The sequence below is a fragment of the Aulonocara sp. 'chitande type north' Nkhata Bay genome, linkage group LG23, assembly GCF_057382095.1.
Source record: "Aulonocara sp. 'chitande type north' Nkhata Bay isolate Kocher_YH1m ecotype deep benthic linkage group LG23, A_spYH_male_GT1.1, whole genome shotgun sequence".
Taxonomy (NCBI): domain Eukaryota; kingdom Metazoa; phylum Chordata; class Actinopteri; order Cichliformes; family Cichlidae; genus Aulonocara; species Aulonocara sp. 'chitande type north' Nkhata Bay.
Window position 1 is genome coordinate 48710674 of NC_141365.1, and position 25525 is coordinate 48736198.

The 25525-nt window shown below is 40.2% G+C and overlaps 1 protein-coding gene and 1 long non-coding RNA gene across 2 annotated transcripts; both read right to left on the reverse strand.

Moving 5' to 3' along the window:
- Positions 1 to 11083: 11083 nt before the first annotated feature.
- On the reverse strand, positions 11084 to 25037 carry LOC147302883 (uncharacterized). Its single transcript, XM_086283606.1, has 17 exons — positions 23825 to 25037; positions 23355 to 23517; positions 22994 to 23186; positions 22737 to 22808; positions 22269 to 22340; positions 21803 to 21874; positions 21335 to 21406; positions 20867 to 20938; positions 20399 to 20470; positions 19931 to 20002; positions 19463 to 19534; positions 18995 to 19066; positions 15316 to 17203; positions 15057 to 15230; positions 14938 to 14985; positions 12694 to 12792; positions 11084 to 11401 (listed from the first exon to the last, which is right to left on the reverse strand). The coding sequence occupies exons 1-17, from the start codon at positions 23940 to 23942 to the stop codon at positions 11166 to 11168; spliced, it is 3567 nt and encodes a 1188-aa protein (XP_086139732.1). The 5' UTR covers positions 23943 to 25037; the 3' UTR covers positions 11084 to 11165.
- LOC147302884 (uncharacterized) lies at positions 17212 to 18580 on the reverse strand. Its single transcript, XR_015127347.1, has 3 exons — positions 18071 to 18580; positions 17425 to 17495; positions 17212 to 17344 (listed from the first exon to the last, which is right to left on the reverse strand). It is a non-coding gene; the product is annotated as an uncharacterized LOC147302884 (long non-coding RNA).
- Positions 25038 to 25525: the final 488 nt, after the last annotated feature.

The window sequence follows — 25525 nt, forward strand, 5'->3', positions numbered from 1 at the left end:
TGTGGTGAGTGATGGAGACACTTTCTCTGCTCCCTCAGTAATCAGGACAGTTTATTGAACATCAGAGGACATAAAGGACTGTTTTTCACCTGCCCGTTCTGAACCTGGACATTAAAGACTGCTGGCTTCAAGGACATTAATCCCAGTGTCAGCCAGCCAATAACAGCCTGTGTTTTTCAGCTCTTTAGGAGTCAGAAATGAGAAAGACACAGACTGCTAACCGCTCCCTGCAGGAAATAAGCTCCGCCTCTTCCTGTCCTGTATATGAGTGATTCTGACATGAGACACAATGAGTTTCCTGTTTATTGTGACTTAAAGCGAGCAGCAAAGACACTAAACTGTGTGTTTCCAGCTGAAGCTGCTTTTTGTGTTGCTCCCACAATCCTGTCTGAAACAGTCAGTGAGGAAAACTCAGTTTATGCTTCCAAGCTCATTGTGAGAGGGCACATTGTGTTCCTGCAAGTGCTGATTTTGTCTGCATCCCTGAGTTTAGTGAGCTGCCTCCAAGGACTTGTGAAGCCCAGTGTGTTAAGGCTGCATCTCCCAGATGTTTCCACCTTTCCAGCAGAGACGATAAATGTTCCCACAAAGGCTCAAAGACTGTTTGATTTTCTGAGTGTTGGCCTCAAGAGATTGCTCAGTGAGCACCTGAGTGTTTCTGGGACATCGGACACTAACTGGAACTTCAAGTCTGGTTCTGAAGCTGCACATGCAAAGACTGTTTCTGGTTGTAGAGACCTGGCTGTTCCAGGGATTGTAACCTCCCCAGAGGCTGAGCTGCTGACCTCAGCTGACTCTGGAGCCTTGAAGGTAACTAAGTTTGCACCGCTCGGGTGAGCCATCTCAGCTGCAACAGCCTCCACAGAGAGCTCACGCAAGCTTACCCAGCCTGCTGAGGATTTTATGCTGCTGCAGCCCAAAATGGGCTAAAATCGCCCCTGTTAACAAATAACAGCCCAACAGTAACTTTTATGCTTATTGTAGCTGTTAGCTAAAAACACTAATTTAGCTTAGTTTGCCCTGAATTCAGCTTTAACAGACATGATCGACTGTTTCCAGTTAGGGTTGCCAACCGTCCCTTAAAATACGGAATTGTCCCGTATTTAGAAACAAAAGTACACGTCCCGTATTGAGCTAATAAGGGACGCACTTTGTCCCGTAATACAGTGAGACTCAAAAGTAGTCTATAACTTTTAATGGAATTAACACTTTGTTTGAAAACATAATTCCCAGCCCCTCTCCTGCTTTGTGACCAATGAGCTGACAGCACACTTATCGCACACTGTTTGCCCAGCTTTATGCTACGTATGTTTACGTGTTTTTTCAGTCACGTTATTCAGCTCCTGCTCAAACTGCACGATTGACTCGCAGGGGTTAGAAGTTGGTAGGTCACGATGCAGGTCTCACACTATACGGCCCAATGCTCTGATGCGACCTGAGTGCTCACACTGTGCCTCCATAAAATGAAGGTTATAGCAGAAAATCTGTCGCTCTCTGTCTTTCACTCACACAGACACACCACCACCACCATCAACTTTGCTAAATTGCTAATGAAAAACATTGATCAGGCAGCTGTGATTGAGCAGCAGTGTAAATCCAACTATTTTCACGGTTGTTGTGGTCGTGATAATTTTGTGAGGCCACATCGAAAAGGCTCGGATGAGCTTTCCAAAGTTCTACAAGTTGTGCCTCCATCGCTTGTGTCCAGATCACACGCTGCACAGCCGTGCTGCTCCGTCTTTTTCACCGACGTTTACGTGTTTGCGCGTGAGCAGTGTGAGCGGCTCACGAGCGATTGATGATCGGGAGCTGCTCGAGGTGTTAATCGCTTCTCGTTACCCCACGTATACTACACGACGCACGACGAAGGCCAAAAAACGGTCCGATCACCAAAACGGTCGCACGACTCAAAAATCGGCTCAAAATGGGCCTAAAACCGCACAGTGTGAGCCCAGCATTAGAGCAGCAATGTTTGTTCCCCTCAGAGAAAGGGAAGAATGGGAAAAGGAAAACACCTGGCTGGAAAAAGTTAATATGGGCATGTGCAGTGAATATCAGCGCTATGTGGCCAGAAGTGTGATAATATAACTTATTTTGTGTAAGAAACAACTGCAAGGATAGATGATTACAACAAATTGATGACTAATACATAAAAGTAATACATAGATGAATAATGATGATGAGTTAAGATGCGTAATCATGGGAACAGGCGGGTTTACAAACAGGAGCAGCTGATTAGCATTAGAAAAGCTGAAATAATACCTCAACTGAAGCCAATTGTACTAAATGCACTAAATGTGCACTGTTAGAAGAATATTTTTCTTTCTATTGTTTTCTATTATTTTAAGTTAAGCAGGACAGAGTGCTTTTAAAGAAAGATTTACTTATATTCTCAAAAGTTAAGCATGACAGGCTTCTGTTTAAGAAAGAGACCTGTTTTACTGTGTTAATGTTGTCATTTTGAGCTACAAAAAAATGGCTAAATGATCATTTGTTTCACATGTGTTCATATCACAAAGAATAGAATAGGATTTAAGTAGAACATATCTACTTAAATCAACTTCAAGTCAAATGGTTAAAAAAAAGAGCTAGAAAATTCACCACACTGGGAAGGGTGAAGACAACTGGGTCGCCTGGCCCTGGCCACGAGGTGTCCCTTATTTATTTTTCAGGAAGTTGGCAACCCTATTTCCAGTAGAATTCCTCGTTGTCATCTTGTTCCCTCTCAGAGCCCCGTATGCTTGCAGAGACCCCTACAGTAGGGAAATGTGCCAAAGAACGTCCAAAACATTGCATTTTAGGTTTATTTATGCCTTACACACAATCCCAACTCTTTAGCTAACTTAACAACTTTGGCTAAAGTCTATAGTTAGTCTTACTCGTTTGTACAACATTTCTGGATCGCCACTGTTTGAAATGATATGACATATGACTCTCACTGAAACAGCAAACTTTGTAGAAAACACAACACTTCTGATTCTCTATCTAGCTGTTTGGTCACAGCTGTAGATTACATTACAAGTGGTTGTTCACTCTTGTCAATAATTACATTTCTAAATTCTATTTGTGCAGTTACATGTAAACAAAGTCCAATATTGTATCTAAATGATTGTGTTATGGTGGGACAGTTTCCAATTTTGTTGTATTATTGCACTAGGTATGACTGTGCAAGAGTTATCTTATCTTCCTTGCTTGCACCACACTCTTTGCAGAAATGGTGCACAGCAGCACTGCATCATGTTATTGTGTTGTATAATATACCAGAACTAATACAAAGCAATATCCATGTACACTATAGGTCCATGCCAATGTGCCCAAATGGGACCTCCATAAATGGTAAGGGGCGCAAAGGCACTTTAAGACCAGTGGGCACACCATCGGTGCACATCCGCTCGGATGCTTTTTTCTATTCATTTATTTCCCTGTTTATTTATCGATGCACAAAAGCAATTATCTCAGAGACACCATCCTCTTAACAGAGACTCAAATCAGGAACCTGCAGATTATTAGTCAGCAGCTTTAACTTCCTGTCTTTGTCTCACTAAACCTTCCACGTGGAAACTTGAGCTGCCCACTCAAGCACAGTAGGCTTTAACTGGCTCTGCTCAAGTCACTTCAGTATCTGAGAAACTGTCTCGATGCATGCCAAAGAACACTTTGACAATACGCTTGTGTTGAGTCAAATCCACCACAAGCATATTCTATGGCAGTTTAATTCCACTCCACATAAAAATAGTCACGTATTATTTCCCCCCACCACACTTCCTGCCAGTAGCTGGTGCCCCCACCCACAGTGCATTAGTGGTTCTCTGTGTTTAGTGGCTCACTCTGGGCGGCTGCTCGGTGGGGCCCGGCCCCCTGGCTCTGTTGGGCCTGTGCTGCGGGTGGGGTGCCCTCAGGTCTCGGCCCTCTGGGCCCATTTACTGCTCAGTAACATATCTATTATTTACTACTACTTACTAGCCTACTTACTGCATATTATTGGTTGTTGCTGTGGGTTCCCCACTGTGTTGGTTTTTCCTTGTGTTTTTCAGCAGATGATGAAATAGATTTTCAGTATTTTTTCTCTCTTCCTCTCCATCTATTTCTCTTCTTCTCTATTTTTCCCTCTTCTTCTGTTAACTTTCTCCCCAGCTTATCTTTTTTCTTCTTTCCTGACCCCCGTTCTGATTCTAATGACTCAAAATAAAATAAAATCATCATCAAATTCTTTTTTTTTTTTTTTTTTTTCTGGAAGTGACATCAGAAACAGCAGCATGTGACATCACGTGATGGCGGAGCTTCAGTTCATCCTTTGTCATCCTTTCAAAGAAAACCAAAGGGGAGAAGAGACGGTGAGAAGGGGGGGAAGAGAGAAAAAACAAAAACAAAAAAAAACAACTCCTGGGTCACCTGTATGGAGAGAAAGAAAAACAAAAAAAACAGGGGAGACAGCAAACAACAAAGAGCAACATAATAATAATAAAAAAAAAAGCACCATCACAATAAACTAGCTAGTCATAGATATCAATAGTTACTAAATAGTAAACGATATTGTGCAGCACGCAAGATAGACAGTGCACAGTGTGCTTTGAGGCAGCAGCCAAGAAAGCTGTAGTCCGCGTCTATGAATACCCATGTGTACACCTGTGTGCATACCTGTGTGGATCAGCATGCTTGCATTCCAAAGGTTTCTCCATGTAATGATCTGCTAGGGAGTGTGGGGAGCCACAGCCCTGTCCTCTATGGTATCAAGCAGGTATGGAGGAGATCAAAACTCCAGACATCCAGAGGCCCCCAGAACACAAGAGACCATGGAAGACCAACAGAGGGGCAGCCGCGCCACTGTCCCAGTAAGAGCTGAGGAGAGTCCCAGATGAGGGCTCATTCAGCAGCTGCGGAGCAGAAGCCAGGGGGAGTTGCAGTGACGCGCCCGTGAGCTCCGCCGGCAGCCAGCTGAGCCTGAGTGACTGAGCCCCAGGCCGAGAGGCCGGGGGCACCCCACCTCCGAAGTGGCCCGAGCGAGCCCCAATAAGCGGCCGCCAAGGAGTGAGCCGGTGTGTACCCGGATGCCCACCCCCAGATACAAAGAACCACCAACGCACCGATACCTGAGGGAGTCCGCCACCGGCAGGGGAAGTAATCAAGTGGACCAGTATAGCAAAAACCATAATGGTGGCAGAGGCCACAGAGCCAAGTGGAGGATTTTCAACGTTCAAACCAGATAAAAAACAGAAATTAAATGGTGTTAAAAGCCATGAATTCAGGCAATTCATTCACAACATCATTACAAGTTTTACTGGACGTTAATATTTTTCTCTTTTTTCAGTGCAAAACAAACTAACAGTACACATGATGCTGGCAAGTTAAAATGTCAGTGTCTTTTATAGATAGCATGTCTAGCATCATAGTTTTATAGATCACGTAGTCAGGGTAAAAACTCCATCTCTGATTATTATTGTACATGACTGTGACATGCAGTGGCCTCAGCATCATGATGAAGGCGACTGGAGGAGATAGTTTGGTAGACATCGATGTTTTGCCGATGAAGGCTCATGTAGCGGTCCTCTTTGTCCTAAACAACAATTTACACTGTCATTTACATTTAATTAAAGTGCAGCTTAAAAACAGACATAATGCACTGCAGCCTCGGCACAATTAAGTGTAAAACAGAACTATGGAAAACTCACAAACATCTGGCGAGTTTCAGATCCTGTTAAGTTAGTTAGACCTGATCTGTTTTCTCTGTTAGGATAAAAACATCAGAGGTCATGGGGTGAAAAATACCTCAAAAACAAGACTAGCTATGTCTACAACTAATGTGTGGTGTTTTAAAAGAACCTATGAGATACTTTGAACACCACAGTGGCTGCTGTATGCAGTAATGTGCTCAAGTGATTTCAAAGGGTCATTTCATGAGTTTAAGTGCGTCAGTAAAAGTTTTCACCTGCGAGGATTTCTCCTCAGGCTGTAACCACAGGTTATCACAGCCACACTGATGAGTGAAGCAGCAGCAGAAATGATGGGAACTGTAGCCATGAACTTCATGCCAGAAGAATCTCCATCGTCTGTTGAATGTTGCCACACACACAAAAAAACTTCATTTTGAAAACATGAAAAGTCACGAAATTTGCATTAGCCTGTTATATTAAAGTGGAAAACATGTTTATCTTTTCATTACATTAGAGTTACAATTGCATCATTCAAACATTTCACTGATGAAATAACACCAAAGTTGTGATTGGAGCAGTTTTATAATGAAATTTTAAACAAATTAGCCAGAAGAAGAGCTTAAAAACATTCCAGATGTTCATCTCCTGACTGAAACCTTTCATTAATCCGCTGCAGGCGGGAATGACGACCTCAAACCATGTATGACAGAAAAGAAAGTGTTAACGCAGTTCCAAACATCCACCTTGAATCTGCGGTGTGGGTATAAATAGAAAATGTTTTTACCTCTCACAGTCACACTGAGATGGAGAACATACAATCCACCACGAAATCCACACTCACAGGTGTAGTTCCCACTGTCTTCAGATGTTAAGTTGAGCAGGTGGAGAAACACAGTCTCATTTTCTTTGATCAGTGTGAACCTGGAGTCACTGCCATGAATAAAGCCTCGGTCGTAACGATAGAGCAGACGACACTGTTCTCCTCGGCTCCTCTCTGTGCTGATCTCACACAGTATCATCACAGTAATATTCAGAGTTGTTTTGCTGCATATTTGAGTGGAATCGGGTTTCTTTCCAATTGTCTTCACAAGAGTCTCTATAAATTGTTCCAGTTAAAATGAAACAAAATCGGGATTATAGTTTCTATATATTTGTTGTTGTGGGAAAATCAATCACATATATTATTTCACTAACCTAACTAAAGCTTTCTTCTTAAACACCTGGCTTTACAGCTTTTCTTTTTTAATTATATATATTTACCTTCACTGCTAAAAACCACAAGCAGAAGCAGGAGAAAGCAGAGTTTCCGTGCAGTCATGCTGGTGAGGAAGTAACTGTGGCTGACAGTGTGAGGTAGACTATAGTGAAAGCAGGAAGACTTGCACCCTCCTTATTTCACCTCTTGTGTCTACACTGAAACTTTTACTATGTCTAAAATAGAAGTGCATAAAAGTGGAAGGACAGTAGAAGGTAAACCACCAACATTGTTTAAGCCAGACTGATCTCTCTGTTTATCTGGATGGACATTGTGTTCAAATTATGATGAGATGTTTGTTCAAAAACAAAACTAGTCTGATACAAAGAGTCATGTTTGCCACAGTTTATTGTGTTTGTATTGTATTAAATCTGAGAGCCTGAGTTGGAGTATTATGACTGAATGGTCTCCATTACTGGGAAACAACTATCCAGTGTGAAAAGATGGACGTTTATTATAATATATGAATATTATTATATTAGTATGTCACCTAAAGTTTTATATACTTTAAAATGTTTCATAGAGCTTTATTATCCACTCCCACAGTTCCTGTGCTTCTTGCTGAGCGTGTCTTGTTGTCGTGTTGATGGTTCACTGAGATGATAGTCTGGTAGGAATCACTCGATGGCTGCTGAAGGTTTGTATAGGGCTGATCTGGCTCATCGTCATCCTTTAGAAAAGTGAAATATTTTAGGTATTAATCAAGTTCAACCCGGTCTACCCACACACTCTATTGATCTTTAAATCTCTCCATCTGTTGCCTGGATTATTTAATGTTTCTGCTCATTTCTGTAAGAGCTTCTTCACAAAATAAAGGACACTGAAGTTGGCACTAATAGTATTATAACACTAATCTGTAATTATCTATATAAGTAACATCCTAAAACATAAATGTACATGTTTTATGTTTACTGGCAAACTTTTAACTAGCTGCTGTAGATCGTAGCAATAAATTGCTCACCAAACCGTTGGGATTTTCAGGTACAGACACTCCAGATGTTCCTGACCTTAAGCAGCCACGTTGATAAGAAAGGATGTCAGCATTAGTGTAACACTATTCACATTCAAACAGAGAAAAATCAAGTAAGAACATCTACATTTATATTATCTTCTCTCTTAATAATGATAATTATTTTTGGAAGGATAAAAAGTGTTCATTCTAGACATGATGTTTAACACACACCGAATTCTCATTTATTGAAATGTGATGTTTCCTTTTACTTTCTCTACATCTATATCATCTTTGAATTACTGCAGCAAAAATAGTCTCACCCATTACTTTTCCTCCAGTAGATAAATCCCACGATAACTCCAGTTATAAAGATGATCACAACACCGGGCAGATAAACGGAAAAAGATTTGTCCGCTGAAGTGTGGGCCTCGTTTGTGTCTAAATCATTGAAAAGATGCATTTGTCAGTAAAATCATTTACTTTCATTTCCTGGAAATCAAAACACAAATCAAACACAGTTTACGTCTACTGAAACTCTGAGTGAAGTAATGAAACCCCAGTTTTATAACCACAGAGCTTTAAATATTGTCACTGTGCTCTTTTCTTTTGTCTTCTTCTTCTTCTTTTGCATCTTTTCTGAATATTACTATGAACTGAAATTGGTCCAACTGCTTATATACATTCACTGGCCACTTTATGAGGTATACTTGTTCAGGGTGTAACACAAATATTTCAGTGTTCATTTCATTTGTCAATCACATGTCAGTTTCATCTTCCTGGTTAAATAAAGGTTAATAAAATAATAAAATGTCAGCAAATCAATGCTCAAACAGAGCAACATGGCACATGTTACTGGTCCCAGTGCTTCACAAACTGCTGATCTGCTGGGATTTTCCCACACAATCATCTCTGTTCACAGACAATGGTCTGAAAAATAGAAAATATCCAGTGAGCTGTGATTCTCTGGGTAAAAATGCTGTTTACACATCAAACCTTGAGGCAGAGCGGACCACACTGGATATCACTGCTGTCCTCTAACAACAGCAAGCTGAGGCTACAGTTTGCAAGTCTGGACAACAGAAGACTAAAAAAACGATGCCTTGCCCGATGAGTTGATTTCTAACAGTTCAGACTCCTGGTGGTGTAATGCTCTGTGGGGGATTTTCTTTGCAAACTTTGGACCCTGTAGTGACCACTGAGCATCATTTAAACACCACAGCCTGCCTGAAGGTTGTTGCTGACCACATTCATGTCTTTATGCCCAAAAAATACCCATCGTCTGATGGCTGCTTCCAGCAGGATACCACACCATGTCACGGCGCTCAAATCATGTACGGCCTGCGCAGTCACCAGATCTCAATCCAGCAGAGCACCTTTGGGATGTGGTGGAACGGAAAGTTTGCTTCAAGTAAGAGCAGCTGACGAATCTGCAGCAACTGTGTGATGATGTAATTTCAATATGTCTTGAGAATCTTTGAGGAATGTTTTTAGCGCCTTGTTGTGCCACAAAAAATGAAGACATGTTTGATGGCTGAAGGTGGTCCAACTCGGTTCAAAGATGTACCTGATAAATGAGTCAGTGAGAGTATTTAAAATGCTGTAAGTGAAAATAAGAAGAAAAGAAATGAACAAATTACAAGAATAAAAAACACATAAGCAGGTCAATACAATGCTAACACAGTGCTGAATAACTGTGTCAGATAAAGAAACCAAAATGCATTTACCTTCCACAGTGACACTGATATGGACAATATATGTCCCTCCAGTGTTTGTACACTCACAGGTGAAGTGGAAGTACTGTGGATAGTTTTACCTTAGATACATAGATCTACCAGTACAGCTTCTGAGGTAACTGTTTACAAAATGGTATATTCTATCCACAAGTTCTTTGCAATTTTACATTGATAAACATTATCCTTAACACATTTGGCCCACATAAAGTACTATGGCCATCACACTGTCATTTAGAATTGTTTAAATAACTCGTGTCTTAAGTCATTCCAAATAAAAAAAGTCGCATGGTTCACTTTTATATCACAAAATGTTAGAAATATAAGTCGTTCATAACAAACTGAAAGGCTGGGAGTTTAAAATGCAAACCGATGGAAGTAGAAGTCTATAATGTCTCAGAGCACACGGTGTCTATTATTGTGTAGACATTTATAAATAAAAGCTTAATAAAGATGCTTAATTTCTTAAGAAATAAACAGGTGGAGTGATCTTTATCAAAAGTGGATGTTGCATCTGTGGCTAAACCCCTGTAACCAAAAACTTTAAAAATCTACTGTGTGTGAGGCTGTGTAAGTAAAGCTTGCCCTTCACACCCGCGTGTAACAAACCATTTGTTGGGGGTTGTGGATTTGACACCTCAGCATTGTGAAAGTGGGGAAACATGTTTCTGGCTGAGCGTAAGATTTCTGCTTACAACTTAGAATCTCAGCTCTAAATGTAATTCAGATGTTTTTTAAGTAGGGCTAATGTATTATTTGACTTCTAAGGCACACACACACACACACACACACTCACACACTCGCGCACACGCACACACACGCACACACGCGCACACACGCGCACACACACACACGCACACACGCGCACACACACACACACACACACACACACACGCACGCACTCACGCACGCACACACGCACGCACACACGCACACACACACGCACACACACACGCACACACACACGCACACACACGCACACACACACTCACACATACTGGTAAAGGTGAATTGGAAGGACAATTTTTTCAAACAAGATTTTTGCAACACTAAACGGACCCCCCTTTCCGCTTGTGCTAGATAGATGAAGTGCATCTTTAAAAATCCCATTTGAGTTGTACAACACAAATCTCACTTCAAAATTGTGAAAAACACACCAGAACTCAAAATATAAGAACCTGACAACATGGTGTAATAAGAGGACAACACTAATTAGGTAACTTGGCTCCTCCCCCTGACATGAACAGTAATTGTCAGGGCTAACTTTATTAACAGGACAAAGGCCATACACATACACAAACATGTATTTTGTGTGTATTAAAAGGGCAACAGGTGAATAAAAGGAACAAATTGAGTGCATTTTACAAAAACAGGATTGTTTTGTTAACAGAAATGAAAATAACTGGCAATATAAAATTATATGTCCTCTTAGATCAGATGCACTAAAACAGTGTCAACAAAATGAATTCACCAATCTTCTAATAGTAAAATTCTAAAATAAATAAATGAGAAACCAAAACATACAAAATATCTTTTGTAACTCCTCCAAGAAGTACTTTGGAGTTATGTAGACTCCTCTACATAGGATTTTCTTTTTTCTTCAACGACACGCCCCGATTCCTCACAAAATCTCTGATGTTTTGAATAGAACGACCAGCCAGAGCAGGATCTTCTGCAGTTTTGCATTGCTGGCATTCGATAATAGTGGCCAGTTTTCCTTTTTTGATATGTTCGCCAAAATACTTCATTATCGCAGCAACCTCCGTGGGAGACCAAGGATGCTTTTTGACCCTCCTTGCATTTTCCAGAGAAGCTAGAAGCAGAAAAAAATAAATGTAAACAAACTACTTTTTAAACAATTTTTAAATTAAAGGGGACGTATTATGCTCAATTGTGTGAGTTGACATGGTTGTAGGATGCAAAAATATAATGGCGATAATCGGCTTCCTTCAAATAAGCCGAAGAATTGAGTTCTGCACACACTAGTTTTACAGCCCTGCTAAGAACAGTTAGTGTTTAGTCTACACAGCCCAAAGACGGCCTTTGCATTGTCCACGAGGACAGGTGCTGAGGCTGTGATTATGCTGGATTGTGCAAAATACACTACCTGGGACCTAAAAGAGCTCCTTTTTTAGTTGTTGAAAACCTACACTTAAGGAGTCGGGAGGCAATTCATAACCAAATATACATACAAAAGCAACAAAAAAAAGTGGGTTTTGCATAATATGTCCCCTTTAAGGTGAATTTGTTGTAACAGTGTTTCTTTGGTATAAATCCTGTAATGCTGACTGTTTAAATACTTATTACAATGGATGAATACATTTATTTAAATGTAAAATTCTGAAAGGTAGCCCACATTAAGTCAGAATTCCAATAAATAGCTATGGCAAATCACTATGGATGGAGAGCATTTTATTCCACACACCGTTATACAACAAAAAACATGTATAGCATGATATTGTAATAATTTGAAATGTATAACATATACTCAAACATTTCATATATAACTGTCTGACTCAAATGTTTATTTAAAAACAAGGGTGGACCCTGCCTGACCATGAGGTGGGCCTTCAGGTTTTTTCAGTGAACATAATTTTCTTCAAGACGTTCAGGTTACAGCCCACAATTAGCCAAACCAGCCCAAATTTTCCAATATTATCCAGATTCTGCCTATGGGAATAAGATGATGTTCAGAGTATGGAGATAATGTAGAAGCCCAATGGTTGAGGAATCCTCAAAATTAAAAACCCAAATCATAATATGTTCTCATTGCTTTGTTTATTAATTGTTTTGGTGCATTGCTGTTTTGAAAATGATAAGTATTTAAATGTATTACAGATTAAAACAGGCATAGGGAAAGTAATTTAAACATTTATCCCATTACTTAATACAAGGTATTGTTCCACATTGAATGTGATTTATGTTTTACCTTACCAAGTAGGTTAATATAATTGTCTAACCAAGTTGTAGAATTATGGTACGGTCCCTGGCAGAAAGATGAGCATAGTCACCATACTGGCTTGGGTGGTGTGGATAACTGGGTTCAAAAATGCATGAAGTTTACATTTGTGCTTAAGTGACTTTTGTATGCATGTCACCATTTACCAGATTGTTCATTTGTTTTCTTCTTACTGCTTGGCTTCATCTCCTTGTTTAGTATTCTGTTGGGTTCAATGACCTTACCCGCTCCATTTTTACTTTGTGCTGAAAAACAAAACAAAACAGTAAGCATATATTTGTTGTATTAAATCTCTTATAATGTAATGTCAAATGCTCCTGAATGTGGTCAAGCAACTAATGGACCTTGAAATCTTGAATATGGTTTCTAAGATAAATCCAGAGTCGCAACTATGACTTTTAGTTTAAGGTGACACATGTGAATGTGGAATATGGCTAGAGCTATTACAGCTGATATTAAAAGATACAAGGCTGAATTTTTCTCCAAACAAGACTCCGGTGTAGTGATGGGATTTCCGGCTCTTTTTAGAGATCCGGCTCTCTCGGCTCGGCTCACTAAAAAGAGCCGGCTCTTTCGGCTCCCGAACCGGCTCTTCAGGTTATTTTGTTGCTTTCATTCATTTATTATTAACAACAATATAAAATTATGCACAAAATGAATTACTAATGTTTAAAAACATGTTTTCTATGTATATATGTTCATTATATAAATCTGCTTTTATTTATTCACTCCACATAAAATTTAAAAAATAAATTATAAAATACAAAAACCTACCATTTACAATTTAACTTTTAAAATTTAAACTTTAAATTTAAAAATACCAAGTGCCCAGTGCTCAGCTCAGTGGGTAGACACACTGGCAGCTTCACTTATATCACACTTAATTCACTGTGTTTTATCTTCCCATCGCACTGATGAGTGGACAGTTTTCAGGTGCCCGTGCACCGGCTCTATATGATATCCTTTTCTTGCAGACTCTACACTCTGCCTATGTATTGTCAGTAAAATTTAAATGGTTCTAGATTTTGCTTCTTTTCTTGGTGTCACTCATTTTCTTTACTCCACCTTTCTAATGTGACGACATTGTCTCTTGTTGTTGCTCCCGGCTCTCTTTCTCTCTCTCTCCCTGCTGCTCTTTTCGTGTGCTACTGCTGTTGCGAGTGTAACTACCGCCCCTAGCTCCTCCCTCTGCTCAGAGGCGGGAGGGGTGCAAACGCAAGGCTCTGTTTGCGCCCCTCCCGTCTCTACTCAGCGCAAACACAAGGCTGACGTGCAGCGAAAAAAGTGAGAGAGAGGGCAAGAGAAAGTAAAAAAAAAAATCCACGGCTCCCAATAAGGAGCCGGCTCGCATCGTTCACTTCAAAGAACCAGCTCTAAGAGCCATTTCGTTCGCGAACGACCCATCACTACTCCGGTGACTGGTCAACTTTCCACTCACCACTGATTTACTGTAGAAAGAGGATGAGAGCGTAGAGGGAATACTTCAGAAGCGCAAACCAGGTAAATAAAGAGTAGTAGATCAGCCCTCCACACACCAACTATTTTCATCTCTCTTGATTAATCTCATCTCCTTCTGTCTCCTGCAGGGCAGCTTCCTTTCTAACATCCTTCAACAAACCTTCCTCACTGTCCCTTGTTTGCACATGCCCAACACAACCTCAACCTGGCCAATGTAGAACAATGTAGACATTTTTTCCAACATGTGCAGTCCCAATGATATTGTTCTTCCTAATCCTATCCATTCTCTCCACCCTCAAAAAGAATCCCAGCATCTTTGCTTTCCCCAAACTCACCTCCAAGAACTGCAATCTATTAAGAACTCTGCTGCCCCCTTACTCTACTGCACTCACTCTAGAGACTATATCACCACATCCTAAAAAGAACATTACTGGCTGCACACTGACTATAGTATTGAGTGCAAACTCCTAATCAACTTTTAAGCCTTCAACAACCTCGCCCCCGCCACCCTGAGGGATTGTCTTTACTGTCACTCTCCCACAACACTGCTAACACTAACCTCCTTACCCCCATCATCAAAATCATAAATCTGAGGGTACAATCCTTTGCCACTGCTAATTGCACCCTCTGGAACTTCCTCTGCTCATTAGATTCTCTCTAGAACTTTAAATCACAGCTCAAAATCACCTGTTCAAACTAGCATTTCCTACCTGACCATCCTCCAAAACTGACCTTTCTATTCTGTTGAGCTGGTCTTTAGAAAGATCCTTGACTTTCTTTAAATTACCATTTGGACAAAGGTAACAATCACTGGAAAAATGATAGTAATGAATTATCTTTTTTTTTTTTACATAAAGATAGCAAAGATAGCAAAAGTGTCTAGGAAGTAGTTACAAAGGTAAAAGCTTCAATAAATGATGACAAACACATACCTGGAGGTTCCTTGACAACTTTCTTCATCATTCTAGTATCTATAGAATCTGTAATAAAGTCTATTAGTCATGTGATTTCATAAATTGAACAAAGTTGAGACTAATCACATTGTACTTACCAATCTGTGGATATACAAGATTTCCGTCATTGACCTCACGCTCCGCTCCGACCTCCTCACGCTCCGCTCCGACCTCCTCACGCTCCGCTCCGACCTCCTCACGCTCCGCTCCGACCTCCTCACGCTCCGCTCCGACCTCACTTTCTTCACTTGAATCTGTCAACTGTAGGTTATCTAACAAAATAAAAGATTGTCTTAATGAATTATAAGGTTATAGTGCAGGAAACGTGTATAATTCTTAACCTTAACACCACTTTACCTTCGATTTCAATCTCTTCAAGTGTTTTGCCTTGAAGGCTTTTGAGAGACCCTTTCTCCATGGCAATCAGTAGTTTGGATATTTTGGCAAGCTGGGTAGTAGCCTCTGGAAGTCTATAATATTCGCGATGAACACGAATATCATGACCTAGGAAGTTGGCAACTTGGTCTAACTCGTGATTCTTGAGGTTTAAGATCTGAGACAAAGTTGCGACATGTTTGCGCAACTGCGTTGAACGTAGGTGTTCAGGGTTTTCAGCCCCACATTCAGTCGCATAAATCCTCAAACAGTCCTGTCCTCTGTAGGGAGTCAGACAATGAGGTCTGGCAAACAGGAACATGTTTTCTGCCAGAACACCACAGTCTTGTCTTTTCTCTGTCAGCCGTGTTATGGCATTCACCATGTCTGGTGAAAGTAGCACTGCAACCTTGCGTCCTCGTTTACCCCTCAATTCTACACGACTGAAGTGTTGACAAAGGTAAAGTTCAAATTTTGTCAGTCCAATTGCAACATCCTTGTGCAGGGTACTAGTGTCTCTCTCCTGGAAGCCATTCAGTGTCATCTTTGAAATTTCTCCCCCTCTTCTCCTGTTAAATAGTATTACATTTGCCATGGTAGCTTTACAAAGTTCACTGTATGATTTTGGTGAACTATGCTCTTCCAAGTCCTTCAGTGCTTGTTCTGTAGTCTTCTCCAGATGTCTATGAAGACGCTGAACATCTTCTGTGAAAGGAAGTGTGGAAGGCTTGTTGAAGTGCCGCTCGTTTAGTGTGGTTAATGCAGTATGGGAGATGAGTTCTGACCACTTTGTAGCATAAAGGGTTTTGAAACTCTGGGTTGACTTTATCAGTGCACTGTCTTCTGCCATCAGTGCTCTGCAATGTATAATATCACAGACTTTCTGCAGTGAGTGTCCCAACTTTAAAGCAAGGCTTGGAGTCGAGTAGCAGTTCTTTTCTTCATCATACCCACACACCTTCTTAACAGCTTTGATAACCACATTGAAATTTGCAGGTCTTACAGCATCCTCAAAAGTGTGTATTGAGCATTCTTTCCGAAGTGTGAGCAGAAGTCTTCCACATTCTCGGAGTGTCTGGCGAATGTAGTCAAATTTGGTGGGATCTTTCCCATGTTTGTTAAAGAATGATTGAGCAAGCTGAAGAATAGAGAAGTCACTTCGCACAGTAGAAGTTATTTCATCATCTTTCATGACAGCTAATATCTTCCAAACACCGGGGGAAACTTGCTGACACAGAGCTGACTCACTCATACAGGCCAGGGACAAGACCTTTTTTCGTCCCCCCTCTGAATTGGCCTCCACTGGTTTTGAAGAACATTTACGAACATGTCTCCAAAGATCTCTTTTAAGATATAATGCCTCGCAATAAATGCAGTGAATATAGTCTTTTCCTTTGTAGGGTTTTTTTGATGTGCGTCTGGTTTTTAATGATCCAATCCCACTTGCGATGACCTCCGAGTTATGTCTGTGGTTTCCTTTGTTTCGCAGCTTAGAAAGCATTTTCAAACGGTCTTTGGACTTCTTGGGAAGACTTAAAACTCGAGCAACATCTGCATGTGATTTCTCATGAGTTTTTAAATGACGTGTAAACTTTGTCTGTAGTTTTCCACAAATGTAGCAGTATGTTTTGTTTCTTAGTGAGGAGGATGTTTTTAAGGAATCTTCAGCCGTAGTATTAGAGTCATCAACAATGCCTTCAGCATCAGACTTTTCTGCTGTGGCAATAACCCCTGATACGTCGAGCTGTCTTGTGCCAATTCCATCTTCAGATATTGATTCGGCATCTTCTGAAATTCTTTGTCCTACTCTCTCTAAAAAACTTTCTAGGCGAGGTCTTTTCGTTTTGCAAGCACATTGACTGCTGGAGATCTCAGAGTTCTGTACTTGTTTGCAACTTATATTTAAAGGCTCTGATTTGTTGTCCCATGAGCTGTCTGAGTCAGCTATAGAATCTGGCACATATTCCTCTTCTGATGAAGCCCCCTCACTTGAACTATCTTCACTAAAGACCTAATAACAATCAAAAACACAAAGTAAGACTTTGTTTACCTTACATATTTTACTGAGAAGAATTCTGCAAAAACACTTACCTCTGGAAGAGGTTCAGTGAGGTTCACCTTGTGGCTAACATAACATCTTTTGTGCCAGGACTGGTAGCAAACTAGACAGAGAAAAATTAAGTTAATAAAAGAAAGGTAGTTAAAGCCGCTTTCCCCAATTTAAAAAAACAGGCTAGATGGAAGCATAAACACAGTCAAGAAGGCTCCCCCCTCCCATTGGATATTATCCATAGGCCACACCCCCTGGTGTGCTTTGCTGCTAAACAGGCCAGTGCATAGTGTGGTGGAGCCATGTTAATGTAGAATTTAAGGAGTCAGGAAAGACTGTTCTATCGTTTTTCTGGACTGAGCCATGTTATTGGCTGATGGTTTTAGACAAATGCAACAGAACCACTTCATTTTTTTTTCTTTAATCTCCAAACAACATTTATAGCTATGCTTTGTTAAAATGTTGTTATGAACATGAAAAAAAAATATGTTAAGCTAACTTGTTTTTGCAAATTGGGTATAGCAGCTTTAATAATGACATGGTAAGTAAATATGTAAAAAGTGCAGATGTAAAAGGTTCATTATGAACATATATCATATTTACTTATGGATTAGTTTTTATAGTGTTCCTTATGGATCATATTTAAGATATTCTAATCTACCCAACCTTCCATAATTAAATAATTACCTTCACATCTCACACCACTCCATTTCAGAGGCGAAAAAGGTCCTCCACATGCAAAACATTTTTCTAAACTTGACATTTCGTCAGGGACTAGATCATGATCGCAGTCCTGTTTGGTAAAAAAAAACAAAAAAAAAAAAACAGTGTAATCAAAAACAAAATTCATACTTTTGTGATGTAAAATAACACAACCAAATAGTTGTTTTGGTTCCTCTTTAAAAAGGAGTTAAGGACGGAAGAAAAAAAAAAAAAAAACAGGTTCAAGTGTTACTAAAACTATTAAATCAATTTTTGTAACTTTTGCAATGCAAAATTTAAAGGGAAAAATACCTGCTGTATATAGATCAATTTTCAAAACAATTTGTTCTTCTAGGTTTTATATTATGGTATATATTACAAAACCACAATGAAAAGAAAATTCATTGTGGACCCACAACACCCAAAAAAGATTAGACTTACAATTTGTTCTTTCTGAAATGAGAAGATGTGTCCAAAGTTTTGACTGGGAGTGTAAAAAAGTATAATTAAATCATGAAGTCATGAATCCATCAAGACATAACGGATGGCCTTTACACAACAATGTTACATAAATGTGCTTGGCATTAACAGGAAAGAGTTTAGCGATTGTTTCGGTTGTATTTACATGCTCCTTCCTATAGTAAGCTTCATTCTTGCTCCTTGATCAGCTGAAATTCAAATATGCGATCTAACTACATCAGAGTTCATTTCAACCAAGCCGAGAACTACGTCTTTATGCAAACCAGATTTAGGGTTGGGGTTTCATACTTCTTGTTTCAAATCTCAGTCCTCCTAATGCGTGCATCTTACTTGGTCAAGATAACCAAGGACCCACATACCTCAATACTGCCTAATAACTAGCACCTCAGTCTACAACTAAAACAATCTGACACTGAAACTCCAATTTACCTTTGTTGTGTCGTTAGGAGAGGAACTGGCTGCATTCTCATCCACAGCCTGAGATGCCACCATGTTGGATTTCTAAAGAAGAAGCGTGAATAATGAATGGCAGTCTTTGGGTCTAGCCAAGATGAATACAGTCCTCCTAATGTCTGGACCTGTCCAGTTGAGTAATACACAAGACCCGTGTGTGTATGCACAATTGCCAGAGTAACTCTCATTGATCTGAATTCATTTCTAAACTCAGTCCTCCTAATGTCTGGACCTGTCCAGTTGAGTAATACACAGGACCCGTGTGTGTGGGCGCACTTGTAGGTAGAACTCAGTTGTTTATACTTCCTGTTTCAAATCTCAGTCCTCCTAATGCGTGCATCTTACTTGGTCAAGATAACCAAGGACCCACATACCTCAATACTGCCTAATAACTAGCACCTCAGTCTACAACTAAAACAATCTGACACTGAAACTCCAATTTACCTTTGTTGCGTCGTTAGGAGAGGAACTGGCTGCATTCTCATCCACAGCCTGAGATGGCACCATGTTGGATTTCTAAGGAAGAAGCGTGAATAATGAATGGCAGTCTTTGGGTCTAGCCAAGATGAATACAGTCCTCCTAATGTCTGGACCTGTCCAGTTGAGTAATACACAGGACCCGTGTGTGTATGCACAATTGCCAGAGTAACTCTCATTGATCTGAATTCATTTCTAAACTCAGTCCTCCTAATGTCTGGACCTGTCCAGTTGAGTAATACACAGGACCCGTGTGTGTGGGCGCACTTGTAGGTAGAACTCAGTTGTTTATACTTCCTGTTTCAAATCTCAGTCCTCCTAATGCGTGCATCTTACTTGGTCAAGATAACAAAGGACCCACATACCTCAATACTGCCTAATAACTAGCACCTCAGTCTACAACTAAAACAATCTGACACTGAAACTCCAATTTACCTTTGTTGCGTCGTTAGGAGAGGAACTGGCTGCATTCTCATCCACAGCCTGAGATGGCACCATGTTGGATTTCTAAGGAAGAAGCGTGAATAATGAATGGCAGTCTTTGGGTCTAGCCAAGATGAATACAGTCCTCCTAATGTCTGGACCTGTCCAGTTGAGTAATACACAGGACCCGTGTGTGTATGCACAATTGCCAGAGTAACTCTCATTGATCTGAATTCATTTCTAAACTCAGTCCTCCTAATGTCTGGACCTGTCCAGTTGAGTAATACACAGGACCCGTGTGTGTGGGCGCACTTGTAGGTAGAACTCAGTTGTTTATACTTCCTGTTTCAAATCTCAGTCCTCCTAATGCGTGCATCTTACTTGGTCAAGATAACCAAGGACCCACATACCTCAATACTGCCTAATAACTAGCACCTCAGTCTACAACTAAAACAATCTGACACTGAAACTCCAATTTACCTTTGTTGCGTCGTTAGGAGAGGAACTGGCTGCATTCTCATCCACAGCCTGAGATGGCACCATGTTGGATTTCTAAGGAAGAAGCGTGAATAATGAATGGCAGTCTTTGGGTCTAGCCAAGATGAATACAGTCCTCCTAATGTCTGGACCTGTCCAGTTGAGTAATACACAAGACCCGTGTGTGTATGCACATTTGCCAGAGTAACTCTCATTGATCTGAATTCATTTCTAAACTCAGTCCTCCTAATGTCTGGACCTGTCCAGTTGAGTAATACACAGGACCCGTGTGTGTGGGCGCACTTGTAGGTAGAACTCAGTTGTTTATACTTCCTGTTTCAAATCTCAGTCCTCCTAATGCGTGCATCTTACTTGGTCAAGATAACCAAGGACCCACATACCTCAATACTGCCTAATAACTAGCACCTCAGTCTACAACTAAAACAATCTGACACTGAAACTCCAATTTACCTTTGTTGTGTCGTTAGGAGAGGAACTGGCTGCATTCTCATCCACAGCCTGAGATGGCACCATGTTGGATTTCTAAGGAAGAAGCATGAATAATGAATGGCAGTCTTTGGGTCTAGCCAAGATGAATACAGTCCTCCTAATGTCTGGACCTGTCCAGTTGAGTAATACACAGGACCCGTGTGTATATGCACAATTGCCAGAGTAACTCTCATTGATCTGAATTCATTTCGAAACTCGGTCCTCCTAATGTCTGGACCTGTCCAGTTGAGTAATACACAGGACCCGTGTGTGTGGGCGCACTTGTAGGTAGAACTCAGTTGTTTATACTTCCTGTTTCAAATCTCAGTCCTCCTAATGCGTGCATCTTACTTGGTCAAGATAACCAAGGACCCACATACCTCAATACTGCCTAATAACTAGCACCTCAGTCTACAACTAAAACAATCTGACACTGAAACTCCAATTTACCTTTGTTGCGTCGTTAGGAGAGGAACTGGCTGCATTCTCATCCACAGCCTGAGATGGCACCATGTTGGATTTCTAAGGAAGAAGCGTGAATAATGAATGGCAGTCTTTGGGTCTAGCCAAGATGAATACAGTCCTCCTAATGTCTGGACCTGTCCAGTTGAGTAATACACAGGACCCGTGTGTATATGCACAATTGCCAGAGTAACTCTCATTGATCTGAATTCATTTCGAAACTCGGTCCTCCTAATGTCTGGACCTGTCCAGTTGAGTAATACACAGGACCCGTGTGTGTGGGCGCACTTGTAGGTAGAACTCAGTTGTTTATACTTCCTGTTTCAAATCTCAGTCCTCCTAATGCGTGCATCTTACTTGGTCAAGATAACCAAGGACCCACATACCTCAATACTGCCTAATAACTAGCACCTCAGTCTACAACTAAAACAATCTGACACTGAAACTCCAATTTACCTTTGTTGCGTCGTTAGGAGAGGAACTGGCTGCATTCTCATCCACAGCCTGAGATGGCACCATGTTGGATTTCTAAGGAAGAAGCGTGAATAATGAATGGCAGTCTTTGGGTCTAGCCAAGATGAATACAGTCCTCCTAATGTCTGGACCTGTCCAGTTGAGTAATACACAGGACCCGTGTGTGTATGCACAATTGCCAGAGTAACTCATTGATCTGAATTCATTTCTAAACTCAGTCCTCCTAATGTCTGGACCTGTCCAGTTGAGTAATACACAGGACCCGTGTGTGTGGGCGCACTTGTAGGTAGAACTCAGTTGTTTATACTTCCTGTTTCAAATCTCAGTCCTCCTAATGCGTGCATCTTACTTGGTCAAGATAACCAAGGACCCACATACCTCAATACTGCCTAATAACTAGCACCTCAGTCTACAACTAAAACAATCTGACACTGAAACTCCAATTTACCTTTGTTGTGTCGTTAGGAGAGGAACTGGCTGCATTCTCATCCACAGCCTGAGATGGCACCATGTTGGATTTCTAAGGAAGAAGCATGAATAATGAATGGCAGTCTTTGGGTCTAGCCAAGATGAATACAGTCCTCCTAATGTCTGGACCTGTCCAGTTGAGTAATACACAGGACCCGTGTGTGTATGCACAATTGCCAGAGTAACTCTCATTGATCTGAATTCATTTCGAAACTCTGTCCTCCTAATGTCTGGACCTGTCCAGTTGAGTAATACACAGGACCCGTGTGTGTGGGCGCACTTGTAGGTAGAACTCAGTTGTTTATACTTCCTGTTTCAAATCTCAGTCCTCCTAATGCGTGCATCTTACTTGGTCAAGATAACCAAGGACCCACATACCTCAATACTGCCTAATAACTAGCACCTCAGTCTACAACTAAAACAATCTGACACTGAAACTCCAATTTACCTTTGTTGCGTCGTTAGGAGAGGAACTGGCTGCATTCTCATCCACAGCCTGAGATGGCACCATGTTGGATTTCTAAGGAAGAAGCATGAATAATGAATGGCAGTCTTTGGGTCTAGCCAAGATGAATACAGTCCTCCTAATGTCTGGACCTGTCCAGTTGAGTATTACACAGGACCTGTGTGTGTATGCATACTTTTCAGTATAGCCTTTATTCATTTAATACTATTTATACTTATACTGTACTATTTACATTATACCTTGCTTCTCCATGGCCAGTTGGAATCACCATAGTTATAGGTGATTTCTTCTCCTGGACCAATATCTTTGATTGCAAACAAACAGAGATGGGGCCTTCCATCCACTCTGGTAACTGTCATTTTACTGTTTGGATTCACATTATCGTCATTTACAAGTCTGCCAAGTGAGCCGTCCTCTCTGGTAGCATCAACACTAAAACAAAAAGTATACAATAACAATTACACTCTGTAAAGAAAGTCATTAAGTATATTAGGTTGTAGAACGTCTGAATAACATTTTAATATTCAATTCAAAATATTATTTGAATATTATAATTTGTAAACCTCATGTATTTTATCCTTTATCAAAGCAGTTACATACCATAACTGTTTTCCATTGAACTTGAAATCAAATATGAAAACCTTGAGTGCATCATGGTAAAGTTTCATTCGGTTTTCTTGTTCCTCTTTAGTTATGATTTGTCCTCTGTACTCAAAAAGAAAATCTCCCTTTTGAAATGACCGACAGCTGAACACACCGCGACCTAAAGACACACATCAAAAACAAATTGGGCAATAAACTATAAACCATTTAATTAAAATCCTTCTTGTTTTTAAATATGTTTTTTATTTGATTATATTGTATTATTTATTTTGGAACATGTAACATGTTCATAATTCCTTGGGGAAAGACAAGGAAAAAATAGAAATATAATAATAATAATAATAAAACAAGTATAATTATATTCGTGATTATTAATTTTCTCATGCATGGTATGCTACAAAAAAACTACAAAAAACATAAAAATTTCTATTTTGAGAAGCTGACTGCATTCTTTGGAATCAACTCACCTTTAAATGAATCAATATACCTCACATCAAATCCTGCCTTGTCTTCACCTAAGGAGCAGTAATACCTAGCATCTTGTATGGGATTTATTTTAGCTCTCCGTGGCCTTGTTGCCGCCATCCCCTGCAAAGATCAGGTATTAATGACTTTAGAAATAACACATTATACTACAAAATGTATGTAGACATAGAAATAAACAGATCGAAAAATCTATTTATGTTGGGGAGAGCTCCCCTAAAGGTTCCAAATATCTGTGTTCCTCCTATCTTGTATCACTGTGTGTCAGAGGCTGCATGCCCTACCTGTGGAAGTTCTGTTTCGTATATTTTATTTGGTCTAAGGTTACTGCAAATCTTAATGAGTTAATTTTCATATCCACATTTCCTTAACCTTTTATATTTCTTAAAGTTATAAATTAAAATAATGATTTAGTATGGTTGAACAATAAGCATATTTGTCCTACAGTTTTTGTTTCATTTGTAAAATATTTTCTGAAAACAGATCTCACTAGTTTTAAAACCACAAGTTTTGTGATGCTAAAACCAAAATTAATCAAACCAACAGCAACAGAATGTCAAACTTTTGCTACTAGCATGCTGGCTAGCTAAACTGTCAAAAATTAGATGCTTTGGTGTATCCGAACGTAATATAATAACCTATATTACTTTGCTTTATTGGATGAATATATTTATATAAACATCATGTGTAAGGGAATTTGTATGGTTCTCACCTGATCTTCCACGAAAGCAGTAAGATAAAAGCTGTCTCATTAAATCCTCATGTCGTGCACCTGAACTCTTTAGTGTCCTCTTCTTCTTCTTCTGCTCTTTAAATGTTCATGGTGGTTGGCAACCAGCGTAGATGTACATTAGCGCCCCCATAGTGCTGAGGAGTGGATATCATTGGCCAAGAACAGTGGATTAACACTGGGATTCTTGCAAATAGAATGCTATGATGTAATAGAGTTAAATTGCTCTAGTGCATTCTGACATAACTCACTTGGAATATGTAGACTTAATAATACTGTATAAAATGTAATTTTTCCAAAAGACTGATATTTATGCTTCTAAATTTTTAAAGAATGAAACAAAAGTAGTAAATGGGGATGATGAGTTTTAGTAACAACTTCAAAGTTATTTGGCTAAAAGAGTTTTAAAATTCAAATAATTAACTTGGACCAAAAAGGCATATTATTGCTACAATGAGATTGGTGAATAAAAATAGATTAGACCACAGATATTTAAGTATTGCAGCAATACAATTAATTTTCATGACCTTAAGTGTTTTTGTGATGCTTTCTTTTTCTTTTTAAATAGTAAAAACTCATGACATAATTAGGACAAAGTTTATAATGAAATAGAAAAATCTTTATTATTGTGGCTGGTCTGGGATGCTGCTGCAGGTGAGATAGACTCACCTGCATTGTATCTACAATCTGTTACAGCAACCGTATAATTATTGTAATTGTTGGACAGCGCGAGGGAACGACCGGCTCAGGTGAGCCACAGGCTGGTGCGCTAGCGGGATGGGGGTGCCGCTGGAAGCGTGGGCGGTCCCTGGAACCACCTCGTCACCAGCGCCGCTAGATCTACAGGCGAACGCCCAGGTAGTCACTTCCCCGTGGCTGGGCTGGGGCGCTGATGCTCCAGGCCTATTCCCTCGCTTGCTCATGGAGGGGGGGGGGGAGGTGGCTCCTCGGTCTT